This window comes from Garra rufa, chromosome 20, assembly GCF_049309525.1.
Source record: "Garra rufa chromosome 20, GarRuf1.0, whole genome shotgun sequence".
Taxonomy (NCBI): domain Eukaryota; kingdom Metazoa; phylum Chordata; class Actinopteri; order Cypriniformes; family Cyprinidae; genus Garra; species Garra rufa.
The window spans coordinates 8,319,763-8,339,849 of NC_133380.1; the positions used below are offsets into that span (position 1 = coordinate 8,319,763).

Consider the following 20,087-nt stretch of genomic DNA (forward strand, 5'->3'; position numbering starts at 1 on the left):
TGTTTTGAAAACACTTTTTATGTTTATAGTGTTGGATATCGTCAATGTGCAAGCAGTTATCTTCGAAACAGAAACACAGATATTTTATTTGTAAACATCATTTTTTCTCTTATTTCAATTAATAAAACTAGCGAGTTAAGCCAGAAGTACTGACAAGGTTGTGTAAACATGACTGAAAGCACAAAACTCAATCTAGTGACTTTGATCATTCATTTCAAGCTATTCACACGCAAAAACCAACTCAAAAGAACAATTCGTTTTTGAATTTGTAATGATTTTAAAAAGCACGTAGTGATGGGTAAACAGCTTTTCGAAACTCTGAATCGGTTTAACCATTGCGTCGCAAAATGATCCGCTGTTTGGAAGCGTCTGAATTGGATTGGGCATCGTGAATCATTTGAGTCAGTTCGGAACTTCAGAGAGGGTTTGTGAATCTTTTGTTTCAGAACGGAACTTCGGAACAGGTTCAGATTATTTACAGTTACAGTTATTTAGGTTCAGATCACAGCTTCAAATCACTTATCACAAATCATTTGATTTAGATCAGAACTTCAGAGCAGATTTGTGAATCATTTGATTCAGATTGGGACTTCAGAACATGTAACGCGAATCATTTGGTTCAGATCAGAAATTCAAAGCGCTTATTGTAAATCATTTGATTTAATTTGGAACTTTTTATGTGAGTTTTGCAGATCATTTAATTCAGATCGGAACTTTGAAGCGCTTATCGTGAATCATTTGATTTAGTTTGGGAAGATGGAGCGTGTATTGCAAATCATTTGGTTCAAACTGGAACATTGGAATGGGTTCACAAATCTTTTGATTTAGATCAGAACTTCAGTGCAGATTTGTGAATCTTTTGATTTAGACTGGATCTTTAGAGCGGGTTCGCAAATCATTGGATTCAGATTGGAACTTTTGAAGTGGGTTTGCTAATCATTTGATTCAGATCGGAACTTCAAAGCACTTATCGTGAATCATTTGATTTAGATCAGAACGAGCGGATTCACGCATCTTTTGATTCAGATCGGGATTTCAGAAAACACAACACAAATAATTTGGTTCAGATCGGAAATTCAGAGCACTTATTGCAAATCATTTGATTCAGACTGGAACTTTCTAAGTGGGTTCTGAGCAGGTCTGATAATCATTTGATTTGGATCAGCTCTTCAAACCACTTATTGCAAATCATTTAGATCAGAACTTTCGGAGCAGGTTCGTAAATCTGTGGATTCAGATCAGAACTTTGAACCACTTATCATGAATCATTTGATTTAGGTCGGCATGAGCGGGTTGCCAGATCTTTTGATTCAGATCGGAGCTAATCATGTGATTTAGTTTGGAACTTTGAAGCGGGTTTCAAAAACTTTTTGATGCTGTATGGAACTGGAAAGTGCTTATCGCAAATAATTTGGTTCAGATCAGGACTTCAAAGTGCATATCATGAATGATTTGATTTACATTGGAACTTCGGAGTGGGTTCGTAAATCTTTTGACTTAGATCAGGACTTCAGAGTGCCTATTGCAAATCTTTTCTGAGTTTTTTTTTTTTTAAACCATACAAAATGCATAAGCCCTGAATGTATACACTGTCTGGCTCCACCCCTGTACATGTGTGTAATAAAATGTGACAAAAAAAAAAGGAAAAAGGAGACAAAATGACTGTATAATCAGTTTATGCAAAGTGGTAAGACACTTAGTTTACATTGGTGCTAAGCTAATAACAGAAAATGTGTGCATTTATGAGGTGCAATGTGCAAGAGTTACAAAACATTAAGGCAGAAAACCCAGCCAAAGAAAAAAAAAAATCATTCACTGGATGTGTTTAGGTTCTCACTAAAAAGCTCTCTATTAACCTGATGAAAGAGACCTAAAGCAATACACAACACATATAACACAGGAATTAAAAGACATAATACATGGTACATAAAACAAATATAGTCTACACCTTTGCAAAAGTATAGTGTGCACCTTTACATTTAAATCTGACATTCACAGGAAAAACATAAGTGCTTGTTTTCCTAGAAAAGAAATTTAAAGCAAAAACGTGAGTGCTTTAGGTGAGTTAAGGTTACTGCCAACAGGCAAAACAGTGTGTCCATTCAAAATATCAAAAATATAAAACAAAAAAAACAAAAAAAACAAAGTGTGCCAGTGACTTAAGATCCTTGTTAGGAAGGTTTACTAATGTCAGCAGCTCTGTAAAGTTTACATCTAACTAAAATATGTAGTATAAAACTTTTTAAAATGATTTAAAAAAGTGCATAAAAAGAATTCAAACCCAACTTTGGCTTTTGAATGTGCCTTTCTTGTTGTCCTGCAATGAACCTGAACTCTTATTCGCAATCTCTTCCCAGTCATAGCAGTGGTTGACACGGGCGCAGCTCAAAGAACATTCCAGCTCCACATTGAACTCTGTGTAGTGCTCAATCAATGCAGCAAGGCTTTCAAAGTCAATGTGGCATTTCTGTCAAAGAAAATTAAACACTTACTACTTTTTACTTCTGACTTACTTACTTCTATTATTAAAGAGTGAAGCAAGGAAAACAAAATACAAAGTTTCTATCTTTGCTCACCTCTAGCCGGAACTTCCCCTTGGAATTCTTAATAGCGTGAGTAACCAGTCCTGAGGGAAAGCGGACTATGAGAGACCCACGGTTGGGCTTTTTGGGATGAGGACATAGCAGGAAGGCACCCAAGGCATCATCTGCCAGTAGTGATGAACTACAGTCGCTGTAATGAACAATACATGTACTAGATTAAAAGCAATGCGATTTGTGACCCTGGACCATAAAACCAGTCATAAGGGTCTTTTTTTTACATTGAATTAATAAGCTTTCCATTGATGTATGATTTGCAAAATCTACTAGTAAAAGAAACTGCTTTAAAGGAATAGCTCATCAAAAAATGAAAATTAAGAAAAATTAATTAATAAAATGAATGAATAAAATTTACTGACCCTCAGGCCAGCCAAGATATATATATATATATATATATATATTTTTTTTTTTTAAGTTTTTTTCTACATTGATCAGATTTGGAGAAATAAAGCATTACATCTCTTGCTCACCAATGGATCGTCTGCAGTGAATGGGTACCGCCAGGAGTCCAAACAGCTGATAAAAACAGAATAAACAACTCCAGTCCAACCAGTTAACATTTTAAGAAAAGAAAAGCTGTGTTTTTGTAAAATCAAACCCATCTAAAATTGTTTTAGCTTTAGACTGTCACTTTAAAATTCTGATTCTGATTGTGGCCAGACCAGAAATCAATAAATAATGTTTACATAATGTTGTCCTCTTACATTCAAATCCACAGACATTTGTTTATAACCGTTTTCCCCTGCATATTTCTCTCTTGATTCAGACGAGACAGCTTCATAAGACGTTAACCGATGGACTGCAGTGATGTGGATTACTTGTAGATTACTGTGATGTTTTTATCAGCTGTTTGGACTCTCATTCTGATGGCACCCATTCACTGCTGAGGATCCATTAATGAGCAAATTAAAACTAAATTTCTCCAATTCTGTTTTGATTAAGAAAAACTCTTGTAGGGCGAATAAATATTCAGCTATTTTTGGGGGGTGAACTTTCCTTTAAATTGACCAGAACCAAAAACTTTGTCATGGTGCATCAATATACTGACCTAGATACGCCAGCCCAACACCACACAGCTTGAGCCAGAGCTTCTTCGGTCTCGGCTAAACTGGGAGCTCGAGACATGCATGCTTTTGCACTGGCCTGTTCCTTTTCTGTTTCACAAAAAGAAAAGACTCTTCAGCTTCCCACAGGAATCAAGTTCACATTAGTTTCATAGTGAGGACTGACCACAAGTTTTATTTTAGAAAATATTCTAAATAGCACACATACTACTATCTGGAAAAAAAAGATGGCTTGAGAAAATGAAAAAAAAAAAAAAAGCACTGATCCATATTATGAAAATCCCCACCACCTTTTTTTGACTCACCAACCACCAAACCCAAAGATAAATAAACGAACCCACTGTGTCTTAATCCAGCCACATTTACTAGATGTGTGCATTACCTAATGAACTCTTTCACTCTCGAAAGTGTTCTGAGAACACTTATCCCACCTTGTCGTGCACTCAGTTTATCCTGCAGGTGGCGCTGTTTGAGAGGAGTAAATGTGAAAGAGCGGTACGCTCCAGCGCACAGCTCTTTAGTTCGAATTGCCTTTTTACGAACTAAAGTCGGAGAGGAAATGGGACCCTCTTCAGGACTGCTGACTTGCTCTGTGCTTGGCTGCGAGAACACCTATTCAGGAAAATCAAAATAAATTTACTGCAGAACAGCACAGCATTCGAATTGTTGTAAAAACTCAGGAATTTAAGGAATTTTCCTCAGGCAGTTTCAAAAGGAATATATACAGGAAGAGTTATGGGATCAGTGAGATTTTGTTTTTTCCAGAAGTCCCTTATGCTCATAGTTCCTTTTATTTGATCAAAAATACAGAAAAAAGTAATATGGGATTTCTTTGCAATTCAAAATAACAGTTTTCCATTTTAATATACTTATTTCTTATTATATAATTTATTTCTGTTATGCAAATCAAAATTTTTATCTGCCATTACTCTTGAGTTTCACATTACCTTTTAGAAATCGCTCTAATATGATGATTTATTTTCAATGTTGGAAACAGTTGTGATGCTTATTGTTTTGGAACCTGTGATACTTTTTTCCCGGGATTTTTTGATTAATGAAAAGTTAAAAAGAACAGCATTTATTAAAAACAAAATGGAAATATTTTCTAACAATATAAGTCTTTTTACAATCACTTTTTATTAATTTAACTCATCCTTGCTATATAAAACTTTTTTTTTTTTTCAAAAATATGTATCATTTTGTTAGATTTCTATTTTACATAAATGCTGTTCTTTTTAACATTTTATTTATCAAAGAAACTTGAAAAAGTATCAGGTTGCAAAAATATATATATATATATATATTAAGCAGCAAAACTGTTGATTACTGTTGGAAACTGCAACATTGACAACAAAATCTGCATATTAGAATGATTTCTGAAGGATCATGTGACACTAAAGCCTGGAGTAATGATGCTGAAAATTCAGATTTGCATCACACAAATAAATTTTATTTTAAAGTATATTAAATATATATTTTAAATTGCAAAGATTTTTCACAACATTACATTTTTTTCTGTATTTTTATTCAAATAAATGCAGCCTTGATGAATAAAAAAAGACTTCTTTAGAAACCGATTTAAAAACGTAGTGATCCCAAACTCGAACGGCAGTGTACAAATTTATATTACTTATTTATATAACTAATATAATGATAATAATAGCAAATAAAATTACAATCAAATGTATATTTTAATAAATGATTTAGATTAGTTTTAAACAAACTGATAGCTTAAGTAATATTTTGCATTACCAAGTTTAATTTATGCTTCAATTAAAAAACAGAAAAACAAACTAAAGTAAAATAACCAGTATACACAGAATATTACTTTCCAAAACCATAAACTGCAAATTGTTTTGCTTCCATAAAAAAAAAAAAAAAAAAAACTAGTTCTTATATATACACCGCTTTGATTGCCTTTTATGCTATTTGCACCAGTTTGCTTATGATAATCTTCATAAAGCAATAATGCTAGATAAGGTGAAAACAAACCTTTGCCCCTGGTAGTAGTCCTTGAGTTGGGGCCCTGCGGAAAGACACCAAGGCACTAACACTAAGAGGAAATCCTTGATTAAGCAACGATGGTGTTTGAGTTGGTTTCTTCCCTGAATTCTCATCCTGTGCTTCCTCGGGGTGCCTCTCCAGAAAATACAGTTGAAAACAGCGGCAAAGCAGCAGGTTCAGAAACTGGGCCTTTATTTGAGAAAAAACAAGAAATAAAAAAGTAATTCTTAAAATGGTTGCGCTTGCGCATGAGGGTAAACAGCAAAGCAAGTGGATATAATAGTCTTGGCGAAATATCATTACTGTGACTTTAAAAGCCAAAAACCACATCTATGATTCTAGAGCCGACGTGTGCAATATTACAAACACAATATGATGCTTTATAACTGTAGTGATTAATAACACATCAAACACAAAACCTAAGGGTTTCGTCATGATAATGCTTACAGCTCGGGCATGTCTGGCTCTGAAGAGGTGGCAATAGAGCTGGGCATCAGACTTTCCAGGATTATGGGAGACGAAGGCAAACTGGGCATCAGACGGACGGGCGGTAGACAGCGAGACTCGACACATGGCGTGAGCCATGAGGAGTGTCTGATGAGAGGCATAAGAAAGAGTTCAACTACATGACATTCACAAAGACAAAATGTCAGAAATCCTAAGACGATCTCACCGTTTCATCTTCATCATAAACTTTGACTCCTTTGACAGAGAATCTCAATGAGACTGAACGCTTGCTCTTGCAGTTCTGCAGATGTTCATAAATCATATACATTACCAGTCAAAATATATTTACGATTATTTTCTACATTTTAATTATCATTGAACTAAATAAACTTAAATTTTAGAGCTGTTTAACAGTTGAAATTGTGTTTCTTTGCTACATCAGTTTGTTTATTACTGCGAAGCTGCTTTAAAACAACCTGTATTGCATAAGGTGCTACAGTTGAAGTCAAAAGTTTACATACACCTTGCAGAATCTGCTAAATGTTTTTTTTTCTCACCAAAATATGAGGGACCATACGTTATTTTTTTATTTATTTAGTACTGACCTGAAAATGATATTTCACATAAGACATTTATAAAAATTACCCTTTTCAAAAGTATTCATACACTTGATTATTAATACTGTGTTGTTACCCGAATGATCCACAGCTGTGTTTTGTCCCTTGTTTGTCCTGAACAGGTAAACTGTCCGTTGTTCTTCATATCAGAAAAATCTTTCGGGGCCCACAAATTCTTTGGTTTTTCAGAACCCTTTTCTAACAATGTTTGTATGAGTTTGAGATCCATCTTTTCACACTGAGGACAACTGAGGGACTCATATGCAACTATTACAAAAGGTTCAAACACTCACTGATGCTCCAGAATAAAAAACAATGCATTAAGAGCCAGGGGTGTAAACTTTTGAATGGAATAAGGAAGTGTACATTTTTCTTTTTTTGCTAAAATATCATACTTTTTGCCCTTCAGAAGCTACATATGATACTTACATGTATCATGTAAGACAAAATAAGTTACAAGCTTAATGCATTGCGTTTCCTTCTGAAGCATCAGTGAGCATTTGAACCTTCTGTAATAGTTGCATATGAGTCCCTCAGTTGTCCTCAGAGTGAAAAGATGGATCTCAAAATCATACAGTCATTGTTGGAAAGGGTTCAAATAGACAAAAAATGCTGAAAGAATCAGTGGGACCTTAAGGATTTTTTTAGAGAACAGCAGGCAGTTTAACTGTTCAGGACAAACAACTGATGAACAACTACCACTAAAACTATTATTTTCTCTTTTGAAATGTATGTAAAAATCTTTTATGTGAAATATCTTATTCAGGTCAGTACTAAAAAAAAAATAACATGCATTTTTTTTTTATTATGGTTTATGTAAACATTTGACTTCAACTGTATGTAAATGAATATTTTGACATTGTAAAATAATAGTGAAGTCAATAAAATTATGAAATACTCCAATGCATGTGTGTGCATAATTTATATCTGTCTACAAAACTAATTGCAAGCACATAAGTGTATCTAAAACAAAAGGCTATGAAGAGCATTAAAAACAAATTTAGTCAAGTGTCCAAGCTTTCGCATCCAAAATAAATATGAAAACGCAAACATACTCTTGAGGTTCATTTTAACAGCACACCAATTACCTTGAAAGACTTCAGCTGAGTGTGCAGCTGCTGAATCTGATCATCCAAACAACTGTCATCCACAGGAAATGAGCCAATATACTAGACAAATGGAGATTTTGCTCAGTCAAAGCAACAAAACTGAGTTCATGATGCTATCATCCCAATGTGTGGGATGAAACTAGACAATAAACTACTGATGCAATTTCAAAATCAACTTAGTTGCAAAATCAGATGTGCAACAGTAAAACATTAAGACAATTTCACCTCAGCAGATCTTGTAACAATCCCATGCTCCCTCTGTGCTGTCTCACCCATGTTTCAATCTGAGCCTGGTCTCCTTTGCCTTATCTACTGCTCAAAAAAAAAAAAAATGAGAAAAAAAGAGGTTTGTCAAAATAAGATAAGCCAAACTCCTTCAACATTTCAATTTGAACACAACACTGTATAACTAGTGAAAGTAAGATAAAAGGTTATTAAAGAAACTCAATCTAAAAGTTTACAATGGGAATCCCACACATTCCTCAGAGGCACAGGCTGTATCTCAAAACCCAGCGTTCAGATTCAAAACGTGCTAATAATGGTCAAAAATGAAAGTATGTTTTGAGACACAGCCAAACAGTTTCCATGAAAAACGAAAGACTTAAACTTTCTGACACAACAACGCTTACCCAGCGCTTGAATAATGCCATGAGAATACACAAAGTGTCTGAAATAAGAGATAAACAAATACAAACTTACAAACATTTGTCCACGCGACTGAACCTGGCAGGGTGGGTCTAGCCTCAGGGATTTTGCAATCCTGACTCACCTTAATCCTAAATCCCGCCTATCCAGAGCCAGACTGGATTCATCGAAAAAAGATTTGACAAAACTCTCCGCCTACACCACACACATGGATGTCCAGTTCATTCATTTCGGGAGCTCCGAATCTTTGAAGTGAATCAAAGTGATTCACTTAAAGGAGCCTGATTTACTGAATCCCGACTCTTTGAAGTAAAAAGGATCAGAAAAGGAATAGCTGACTCTTGTCTGATTCACTGAACATTGTAAACCAATTCGATGTTGAATAACAAATTAGAAAATTAGGCTTTTAATCTCACAATTCAGATTTATTTGTTTAGAGAATTGCGTGATACAAACTCGCAATTGCGAGTTGTTAGTCAGAACTGCGAGATATGAAATCACAATTCTGACTTTTGTTTTCTCAGAATTGCATGATATAAACACAATTGAGATAAAGTCAGAAATGCGACATAGGCTACCCTGACTCTAACTGAACCGCAATTCTGACTTCTTTTTTTCTTGCAAATGAGTTTGTATCTTGCAATTCCGACTTTTTTTTCTCTCAATTCTGACTTTTTCCTCACAAATTCAAGTTTGTGTCTTACAATTCAGATTTTTTTTTCTCACAATTCTGGCGTTTTTTCTTGCAAATGCTAGTTTGTATCTCACAATTCTGACTTTTTCCTCACAATTCTGACTTTTTCTCACAAATGTCATTTGTATCTTGCAATTCTGACTTTTCTCACAATTCTAAATGTTTTTTTCTCAATTCTGAATTTTTCTCGCAAATGCGAGTTTGTATCGTGTAATTCTGACTTTTTTTCTTGCAAATGAGAGTTTGTATCTAGAACTTCTGACTTTTTTCTCTTAATTCTGACTTTTTTCTCACAAATGCAAGTTCTGGCAATTCTGACTTTTTTCTCGCAATTCTGACTTTTTCTTGCAAATGCAAGTTTGTATCTTGCAATTCTGACTTTTCTCACAATTCTGATTTTTTTCTCGCAATTCTGACTTTTTCTCACAAATGTGAGCTTGTCTTGTATCCCCACAAAACTGACTTTTATTTCTCGCAAATGCGAGTTTGTATCTTGCAATTCTGACCTTTTTTCTCACAAATGCGAGTTTGTATCTTGCAATTCTGACTTTTATTTTTCACAGATACGAGTTTGTATCTAGCAATTCTGACTTTTCTCTCAATTCAGAATTTTTTCTCACAATTCTGACTTTTTTTCTCACAAATGCGAGTTTGTATCTTGCAATTCTTACTTTTTTTTCTTGCAAATGCTAGTTTGTATCTTGCAAATCTGATATTACTCACAAACATGACTTCTTCTCGCTAACAGTTTGTATCTCGCAATTTTGACTTTTTTTTTTTCGCAAATGCAAGTTTTTATCTCGCAATTGACCATTTCCAGCAAATGTGAGTTTGTATTTTGCAATTCGGATATTTTTTCTTGTGATATAAACTCACAATTGCAAGTCCTAATTTTGAGGGGGAAGAGACTTGCATGTTCTCAGAATTGCGAGTTTATTTATCTTTTTTCTCACAAAAAAATCCTGCAGTTGTGAGAAAAAAGGCGAGTAAATATGCTGTTCACGCGATTCAATATAAAATAAAATCTTTTGTGTTCACAACATGTTTTCTGTATTTACATATAGTTAGTAATGTAGTTCTTTACAAACTAACATACTTTTTTCCTCTAAGAATGGGCATGGATATTTGTAAATTTTATGGGTCAAGCTTCCGGTCTTATCCATGCCCATCTATTTTTAGCTCTAGAAATGGCTTGTTTTGCTGCTTGATATTTCAAATTAGTGCGTCTTATCGTGTTATTTAACTTTTATATTAATTATGAACACACTGGATTGTAGTGTAGTTTTATTATTTACTGCACGCTGTTAAGATCTTCTCCTTACTTTTCTATCATGAATAATGAACCGTAAGTCTCACTTATTATTTCTGCATTAAAGAAAAAGGTGGATACCACGAAGCAAACCACAATTTAACAAATCACGAGATACTGTAGTAGTAATTGATCTTAATACAAGTCATCATAATTAGTTCATAATAAAGAAACTTTTTTTTAAAGTGGGGATTCCTGGGTCTGTAAAACCTTTGATGTTTGCGATACTGTAAGCAGCAAGACAAGTCAAAGCAAGTCACAAAATAAGTCGTTTTATCTAAACATTTCACAACTTAGTATTAAAGCATGCTTAAAGTGCATGTTAGAACAAGAGTAAAAATATGCCATGGAGAATTTCACATTACTAGCAACTGCTTTGATAATGACACAAACCTTGTGTTTCAGAGCTTGAATCATTTAGTGCTTTATCATTAAACAACCAAATAAAACAATGGCCAAATAATGAAGTACAAATATAGTCACTTTATTAAGGACTACAGAAAAGTATATCAGTTACATGCATGCAGGGTAAGGTGAGCAACGCTCATAAAATTACATCTAACCCCCCTGATAAACTAACACGCAAGAGTATGACCGGGTTAATAGTGTGTCAAACGTTTTAAACATCTGCTCGGAAAATCTTCTCAACTTATATTCTTCTTCATAGACTATACAGAACAAAAAGACAGTTGTGGATATGGATGCCAACGTTTCTTTAATGCATCTTAATTAATCCAAATTTGCATTCAGGTAGGCTGTTCAACTGAAAGTTAGGCATCGGTAATCGTTCTTTACTTTGACTTACACGAAAGAACCAACATCAACAAAATGCTTTTTCGATTACAATAGTAGCTAAAGACCTAGGTTCACAAAACATGAAATAAAACTTACAAAAAGAGGTTTCTTGAACACTGATGAGAAAGGGGCGACTGAATAACTGAAATGCTTGCCTCTACAGAAAGACTGACTACAAGAACTTTAAATAATTGTTTTTTCGTTGATGAGAACAGCTCCTTCTCGACATTCTCCTAATGGCTTCCTGAATGAGCATCTTAACACAAACAGTAGCATTTCTACTCTATATCTTTACCTGTAGTTTAAGAATATTAAACATAAAATGCCTGTATTTGAATAACTTTGAAGAGGTCCTATATTCATCAGAAGCCCCAAGACGAGGAGAACATGGAAGTTTCTACAAAAATAAGAGGAGAAAATAGCCAGCACTGCAGTCTACGGAGCTACAGTTGATCTTTTCAGCCCGTCGGCGAGGCGCGGGATTCATTTCCGGGCTCGGAGCGACTTGCGGGCGGCTGGTTTAGCTGCCTCCTTCTTAGCTGCCTTGGGCGACGGTCGTTTGGACCCCCTGCTTGTCATCTTTTTGGCTACTGGTGTTTTCGGTTTACTGGTCGGGGCGGCTTTTTTGACTGGTGTGGCTTTAACAGGCTCTGGTGCCTTTCTAGATGCTGCTTTGCTGGCAGCGGCTGGTTTCTTGGCTGGTGGAGGGGCTTTCTTGGCCGGTGCGACTGGTCTCTTTGAAGCAGGAGGTTTTCTGCTGACCGTTTTAGCCCTTTTGTTTTGACGAGCTTTAGGCGCAGGCGCCCGGTTTGAACGCTGGGTCCTGCGGACAAACAAAAAGCAAGTTTAGCCTTCCAAAGACAGCAGATAATGTCACATTGATACTGTTCGGTGATGTACTTTACCTCTTTCTTCGAGGAGGCTCATCGTCCGATTCTTCCTCTTCAGATTCTTCCTCTGACTCTTCTTCGGAATCTTCATCAGAGTCATCACTTCTCTTGCGTTTGAGCTTCTGTTCTTCCTTCTGTTTAAGTTTTGCCATCATTTCTGGAAACAGAACCGCCGGGCTGCAGAGAGGAGAAACAGACAATTTGTTCATTCAAAATGGACAAACCTCACAAATTACCTCAAAATGACAAAACAACTACATCTATTCAACTCAATTTCTCTCTAAAACATTCCAAAATCACCCCAAACCTGTATCAATTTCTTTTGTGAAAACAAGATGGTTTTGGACCCCATTGACATCCACAGTATGGACAAAAACATATGAGACATTCTTCAAAATATCTTCTTTTATGTTCCACCGAAGAAATAAAGCCATTGAGCTTTGAAATGATATGAAGGGGAATCAATGATGATCATATTTTCATTTCTGGGTAAGTTTTAGAGTTAAAATGAACTTGTATTAAGGATTTCAAGTGTGAAAAGCCCAAAAGGAAATTTTAAGTTATTTTTCACTGCACCATGTTTATGGCAGTGTTATTTGTGACCCAAGACCACAAAACCAGTCATAAGGGTAATTTTTTTGGAAAATTGATAGTATGGTTTGTTAGGAAAGGACTGTATATCCAAATATTGAGAATGTTGTCCAAATGAAGTTCTTAGCAATGCATATTACTAATCAACAATTAAGTTTTGATATATTTATGGTAGGAAATTCACAAAATATCTTCATGGAACATGATCTTTAGTTAATATACTAATAATTTTTGGCATAAAATCTATAAATGACCTACATAGTGTATTTTTGGCTATTGCTACTTAACACTGGTTTTGTGGTCCAGGGTCACATTTTATTCTTATTCATTCTATTATTCCTTTTAATATTTATTAATATTTTATTTATATTTACAGGGTTTTTACAGATACTGTAAAAAGACATTCCAGGACTTTTCAAGCACAACTTTTTGTATTTTGAAAAACTGGTAAAAATGGAGAAAGTGAAGCACATGCAAAGTATTAATACTAAAGTATTCCAAAGTATACTACACATTTACTACAGTAAAACCACTGTTACTTTTCTTATGGGATTTGTATTTGTGTATACTTTTTTTTTCTACTGTTTAAGAAAAAAAAATAAGATTACAAAACATTGTGAAACTGCTCCAAAATCCTAATCTGAATTAAATGATTCGCAACCCATGCTCTTAAGTCTCGATCTGAATTTGATTTAGGTCGGGTCTTCAAATCACGTATTGAAAATAATTTGATTTGAATCATTAAATGGTTCACTAAATGGTTCATAAACCCACTCCAATCTAAATCAAATGATTCGTGATATGCGATCCGAATGGAGCACTTCTGAGTTTCACCCATCGCTACGTGCTTTTTAAAATTGTTACAAGCGATGATGAAATTTGAAAATGAATGGCTCTTTTAATTTGATCTGGTTTTTGCTAGTGAATCACTTGAACAGAATGATCAAAGTCATGAGTTTGAATCAGAGTGGTTCCAGCGTGAATGACTCAATTGATTCAGTTCATCAGTTTATGTTTCCATTACAGATTTGCGCAAAACTTTATGCCGATTAAAATGTATCGCGAAATGACGGTTTCCATTAACCATTGTTATGTGACTAAAACGAAATTTTTCCTCTCTCGATAAGTCATGGCAAACGGATTTTTGTGGGATTTTGGCTATATTTAGTCGAATGTGACCTGTTAATGTGAAAAAGCCATTTCCATTGCTGTTTTGCGAAATATTCCTTTTTCGAACTGCCTGAAAAACCACCTCACGCAAGCGTGAAAACGTTTTTGCGATATATGAGAGTTTTTGCGCAATTGACGCGTTTCCATTAGGCGTATTTTCAATTCGCAATTTCAATTTGCACAATTTAAGGGGTAATGGAAAGGCAGCTATAGTTTTTCAATCATTCAAGCACTTTTCAAGCACCTCTTTGGAAATATTGCTATTTTCAAGGGTTTTCCAGGCCTTAAATTTCAAAGAGTCAAATTTAAGCACTTTAAGCACCTTGTACGAACCTTGTATTTAGCATTAATTCTTCTTATTCCAATTTTAGTATTTAGAAACTTGTTTCATTTCAGTTCTAATCTTCATTTAAGTTTTTCAGCTATTATCTATTTTATTTCATCATCTTCACCAAAAACATTTTAAGCTGTTTTAATTTTAGTTAACAATAATAAGCTGGTGTATTGTGAGCTGAACTTACCTTGGGTAATACGGATAGCTTAGCTGGTATGACCCACTAAGTCCATGACCAGAAATTTGCTCCATCCATCCCATCATTTTACACTTCTGCAAGGTTCTCTTCAGGTTTGATACTAGACATTAGACAGAAAACATTCAGAAAAATTCTGCATACCACAGCAAATACAGAAAGATATGAATGCTGGCTATAACATAAACAAAGAAAGATCAAGAAAACTATTTATGTACTAACATTCTCATTTGAAAATAACAATTAGAAGCAGCCCCAAAACAAAATCAAACTTACTTCAGTCGTCAGAGACTGAAAAAGCTCCCTAGGCTATGATAAGTGAGAAGTTAGTGTACCGTACCGACGAAATAGTTGTTCTGCTCCTTCTGTCTCTCCATCAGGAATTTGCGCAGTATGGTGATGCTGCAGGTCTTGGGCTCATTCATGGCTGTGATGGCGGCAACTATGGCGTCTTCCAGCAGTCCGCCACCCATGAGCACTTTATTCCCAGCTTTCTTAAGCTGTCAAAACACAAATGCAGATTCCTATCAAACCTGCTTTTAGGTGCTGAGTGATTTAGAAGGGTAACTAACCTGGAATGTTCCAGAGGCTCCCTTGCCAGTGATCTGCTCCAAGAAGCCCTTCTCCACAGATTTCTGCAGGCAGTTCTTCAACACCTCAGGCCTTAAAGAGATTTACAGAACAACCAAATCCTTTAGGCAAATTGCACATACAAAATTTCAATTTGTAACTAATTGATCACTGAAGACTGGAGTAATGATGCTGAAAATTCAGGAATGGAATAATCTGTAATAATATTTCACAATATTACTGTACTTTTGGTAAGCATAAGAGACTCTTCAAAACATTTTTAAAAAATCATACATTTCAGGTTGAAACTGTAGTCTAGTTATAGGTTGCTTTATAATCACCTGTTATCCACGTTGAGTTGTGGAAAGTGTTGCTCCAGGTACTTCTTGATTAGGATGTAGGAAGCCTCCTTGGGTTCACAGAGGCGAGTGATAATCAGAGGCAGAGACTCTCCAAGCGTTTCTTTTGTTCCTCCAGATGCAGCTGACTTCTGCACAAAATGACATTGACAAGATGTCGTCAAAGATTTAAAAAATCATAATGACAAACCATCAAATAAGCACTGAACCTTATGTATCTCGGCAACTTAAACAACGTTTCGATACCTTTCCAACAGCGAAGCTTCCAGAGAAGCCTTTGCCCTTCAGCTGTGGGTTTAGAAGAGAAGACAAAGTTTGAACAAACTTTTAACTTACTCTACATCTATAACAAGAAATGTTTATGTATTAAACTGGCAAATACCTGTTTGACAGAGCCCCTCTCAACCATTCGCTTTAGAGCCCTCTTGTACAGGTTTTTGGTCTTTTTGTCCATTTCCACAGATGGATATTTCTTCATGACATATTTCATAATGGTGATCGCAGAGATGCCACTCCGCTCTTTGCAACCCTGTAAGTAGATTGTAAAGATGTACATAAGAGATGGTAATTCTTGCACTTTTGTTTTCATTATCCAGAACTCATTGTTTTTTTTTTAACGGGTATTTGGTTAAATGCCTGCATTTTGGTCTGTGGTTAGCTCAAGTTAAAGTTATTTTTACATATTGTTAATCTACAGCAGAAAATACCACAGTAGTATGCCACCCAATTTTCTTTAAGCAATAACATCTAATGCTAAAAGTTAAATGGGACTAGAGAGGTTGTTGTAACTCATCTACAGGTGAGGTCAAAAGTTTACATCCCCTTTTCAAAATCTGCAAAATGTTAATTACTTTACCAAAATAAAAGTGATCATACAAAATGTATGCTATTGTTTATTTAGAAGAACTGACCTGAATAAGATATTTCACATAAAAGATGTTTAGACATAAATGTTTAAAAATGACCCCGTTCAAATGTTTACATCCCCTTGATTCTTAATACTGTGTTGTTACCTGAATGATCCACAGCTGTGTTTTTAGTTTAGTGCTAGTTATTCACGAGTCCCTTGTTTGTCCTGAACAGTTAAACTGCACACTTTGCTTAAAAAAAAAAAAAAAAAATCCTCAGGTCGTACAAGTTCTTTGGTTTTCCAGCATTTTTGTGTATTTGAACCCTTTCCAACAATATGTATGATTCTGACATTCATCTTTTCACATTGAGGACAACTGAGCGAGGTTCAAACACTCACTGATGCTCCAGAAGGAAAAACCATGCGTTAAGAAAACTTTTGAACACAATAAAGGTGTGTTCTTATTTTGCCTAAGTATACTTTTTTATTGGTACTGTCTTTCAGAGGCTACAGAAGATACTTACATGTTTCCCAGAAGACAAAATAAGTTACATTTACCCTGATCTTTAAATTCAAAAAGTTTTCACCCCTTAGCTCTTAATGTGTCATGTTTCCTTCTGTAGCATCAGTGAGCATTTGAACTTTCTGTAATAGTTGCATATGAGTCCCTCAGTTGTCTTCAGTGTGAAAAGATGGATCTAAATTGTTGGAAAGGACTCAGATATACAAAAATGCTGAGGAAAAGGACCTGAAGAATTTTTCTGAAGAACAGCAGGCAGTTTAACTGTTCAGGACAAAAATGGACACATGAACAACTATCACTAAAAAACCAGAACACAGCTGTGGATCATTCAGGTAACAACACAGTATTAAGAATCAAGTGTGTGTAAACTTTTGAACAGGGTCATTTTTACAAATTCAACTATTATTTTCTCTTGTGGACTACATGTAAACATATTTTACATAAAACATACATCTTGTTCAGGTCACTACTAAATATGATCCCCCTTATTTTGCTAAAAAAAGGGGGATATAAACTTTTGACCCTGAACTGTACTTTAACTTAAAATGTGTAGATATTAAAGAGTTCTTAAAAAGTTTAACTTTCTACATCTGGTAGATTTTAAATTAAGGCTTCACACTTCATACAAGTTTCTTGATCACAGAGCTTATTTTCTTCAATAATCCAAAGCCAACGGCATAATCCTATTTCATTTTTCTCAAGTGAACCAGGTACACGTTGGCCTACAAAAATACGTCATCACTGCAGCACACCATATTGATATTCGTGTTTAACCAACTAAGATTAGTGGGTAAAAAAACAAGTCTCTTGACAATCAAATCTATAGAAGGTATTAAAAGAACCAGACCTCAATTGCTTCCATGATGATTTCTTCAACTTTGGGCTGGGAAAGAGAGGTTGAAGCCAGTTTGTTGGCAGCAATGGTGGCCCAAGCAGGAATCTTCTTTTTCACCTTTTTCCCTTTGTCATCTTCTTTGTCACTGCATTATTTGAACAAAACACAAGCAGAACATGCTTACTAAGTCATTTGTATTTAAAAAACGAGTGGAAATGATCATCAAAATGCTTTTTTAACTTACAGTTTGGCTACAACGTCCTTGACTTTCTTCTTCTTGCTCTTTCCTTGTTCAGCTGCAGCTTCTTCAGATTTCTCACCCTCATCAGGCGTCTCTCCTTCATCTTTGACCTGCTCCTCATCATTAGCGTTTGCCTCGTCCCCTTCACCTCCTGCTTTCTTGTCCTCCGTGGTTTCAGGTTCAGCGGCCACCGAATCTTTCTCTTTCTCACCTACAGGCGCAGAGCCTTCAGTAGGAGCATCTGTGGAACAAAAACAGATTTTATAAACACTCCAGAAGCCGTATAATATTCCAGAGTCTAGTTAGGTGTATTTCAGTATAATTTTAGTGTATAATGACAGAATTTTCTATTTGTGAGTAAATTATTTATTATGAAGCGGGACCGTCATGGTTCCCACTCAGTATGAAAGTTGTACCAGGTAAGGGGCAATACGTACCTCCCTCAGGGGCATTTGCAGAGGGTGCATCCTCTTTGGGGGGTGCTGCAGCTGATCGACGAATGGGCATGATTCTAACCTACCAATAAATAAAGACTTTAAGAATATTGAATATATATATATATATATATATATATACACACACACACTTTTTGTTTACACAAAAACACTGAAATTGGTTTAATTTGCACCAATGTACAAATCTAAGCTTCAAATGCAATAAAAACATGTTGCATTGTTTAATACGTTATGATGCATTGCATATTGGAGACTGCAGATTTATTTACAAAACAACAGGCTTTTTATGCACTGTTTTGGACACCTGAAACGATCTCCCATGACCTCTGGCCAGCAAAGGGAATCTCGTGCATAGAAAAACACGTCGTCAAGCACGCGCTGGACATAAAGGCACAGCAAATTAACAAGAAAGGATCAACAATCTCATTGTTTATCTGCTCCACATATAGTCTTCTTGCGATATGCGGCGAATAACGTGCCTAAAGTCACACCTGCACACGTTTAACCAATGCACAGGAACTGAATTGCACGTAAAACACAATATAATCGAAAATGGCCATTTTGTCCATTTTGCCCTGTACAGTAATGGCGCTGCGTTGGGCTGAAAATGGTAAATGCACGAGGATGCAGATTCAAAAGATTGAATAAAACACAAACGTCTGCAGAATGTATAAAATCCTCTGTAAATTGAGGATGCACAATTTCAGAATGAGCTTTTTAAAGCATACCTTGATGTACTGGTTTGTCAGTTGAAAGAAACACTCCCTTCCTTTTTGGAATTCTCTGTTTACGTGCCCCTCCCCCCTCGGACGTACGCATAGAGACGTACGTGTGCACGCATGCGTGCGCGTACCAGGACTAGGCAGTCCATTGTGAGACACTGGACATGGACAGACAACGAAATTAGTTTTTGTGCTTTAACACTGTTACTATGTTATGAAAGATAATACAGAATGACTTCTTCATATAACATTTATTACTTACTAACTTAATGCTTAACGGGCGAAAAGAGAATTATTTATAATTTAATATAAGTATTTTTATTTATTTATATATTAATACAAAGTAAAATAATATAAAAAGGTTAAAAAAAAAGATAAAAAAAAAAAAAACACGACCTGTTTGGCTTGGTTTGTTTTTTTGCGATTGATTTGCGAATTACATCATGTATTTTTCAACACAAGATGGCAGTATCGGAACTGTCTCGACATGTACTACTACTTAAACACTTTTAGACAATAAAATAAAGATAAAGATATTGAAACTGCATCTAAAATTAATAAAAAGTATGATGTTATTAATATGTGTTGTTGTTGTTTTTTTGGAGAATAAATACCATGTGACTATTATGTTGCATGAATATGGTAATATGGAAGCTGACCACTATTTTGAATCACCTTTTTAAATATTTTATTTATATTTAATATATGCCTTGAATTACGTTGTTTAAAAGAGGTGGACTTTATGATATAAGCCATTATTTATTTTATATATGTTCCTGGAAGGGTATATATATATATTTTATTCAGATCTGAATTAATAAGCTTTCCACTGAAGTATGGTTTATAAACAACTATTTGAAAAACTGGATTCTGAGAGTCCAAAAAAAAAAAAAAAAAGTAAATCTAAATACTAAGAAAATGCCTTTAAAGCTGTCCAAATGGAGTTAGTTCTTAGCAATGCATATTACTAATCAAAAATTAAATTTCGATGCATTTACTATAAGAAATGTACAAAATATCTTCATGGAACATGATCTTTACTTAATATCCTAATGATTTTTGTCATA

The 20,087-nt window shown here is 35.0% G+C and overlaps 2 protein-coding genes across 2 annotated transcripts; both read right to left on the reverse strand.

Annotated features, from left to right (window-relative positions):
- Positions 1 to 1,674: 1,674 nt before the first annotated feature.
- sh2d5 (SH2 domain containing 5) lies at positions 1,675 to 8,589 on the reverse strand. Its single transcript, XM_073826259.1, has 10 exons — positions 8,541 to 8,589; positions 8,067 to 8,153; positions 7,821 to 7,901; positions 6,342 to 6,416; positions 6,116 to 6,262; positions 5,657 to 5,857; positions 4,096 to 4,276; positions 3,649 to 3,754; positions 2,577 to 2,733; positions 1,675 to 2,467 (listed from the first exon to the last, which is right to left on the reverse strand). Exons 2-10 carry the CDS (start codon positions 8,115 to 8,117, stop codon positions 2,276 to 2,278), a joined length of 1,191 nt encoding a protein of 396 aa, XP_073682360.1. The 5' UTR covers positions 8,118 to 8,153; positions 8,541 to 8,589; the 3' UTR covers positions 1,675 to 2,275.
- A 2,363-nt stretch (positions 8,590 to 10,952) lies between these two features.
- hp1bp3 (heterochromatin protein 1, binding protein 3) lies at positions 10,953 to 19,103 on the reverse strand. The gene is made up of 12 exons (XM_073825820.1): positions 19,027 to 19,103; positions 18,281 to 18,359; positions 17,847 to 18,084; positions 17,615 to 17,747; positions 15,777 to 15,923; positions 15,641 to 15,682; positions 15,377 to 15,525; positions 15,038 to 15,128; positions 14,806 to 14,965; positions 14,457 to 14,568; positions 12,190 to 12,351; positions 10,953 to 12,107 (listed from the first exon to the last, which is right to left on the reverse strand). The coding sequence occupies exons 2-12, from the start codon at positions 18,348 to 18,350 to the stop codon at positions 11,768 to 11,770; spliced, it is 1,644 nt and encodes a 547-aa protein (XP_073681921.1). The 5' UTR covers positions 18,351 to 18,359; positions 19,027 to 19,103; the 3' UTR covers positions 10,953 to 11,767.
- Between the last annotated feature and the right edge of the window lie 984 nt (positions 19,104 to 20,087).

Excerpts from the sequence above, each read along its gene's own strand:
- hp1bp3 (XM_073825820.1), bottom strand. The coding sequence starts at position 18,350 with ATGCCCATTCGTCGATCAGCTGCAGCACCCCCCAAAGAGGATGCACCC. Across the intron at positions 18,085-18,280 it reads TGCAAATGCCCCTGAGGGAG|ATGCTCCTACTGAAGGCTCT; the intron begins GTACGTATTGCC and ends TTTGTTCCACAG. Across the intron at positions 14,569-14,805 it reads GCAGAACAACTATTTCGTCG|TATCAAACCTGAAGAGAACC; the intron begins GTACGGTACACT and ends TCTAATGTCTAG.
- sh2d5 (XM_073826259.1), bottom strand. The coding sequence starts at position 8,117 with ATGGGTGAGACAGCACAGAGGGAGCATGGGATTGTTACAAGATCTGCT. Across the intron at positions 6,417-7,820 it reads CTCAGCTGAAGTCTTTCAAG|AACTGCAAGAGCAAGCGTTC; the intron begins GTAATTGGTGTG and ends GAACATCTGCAG. Across the intron at positions 2,734-3,648 it reads TGTTGGGCTGGCGTATCTAG|CGACTGTAGTTCATCACTAC; the intron begins GTCAGTATATTG and ends TGTTCATTACAG.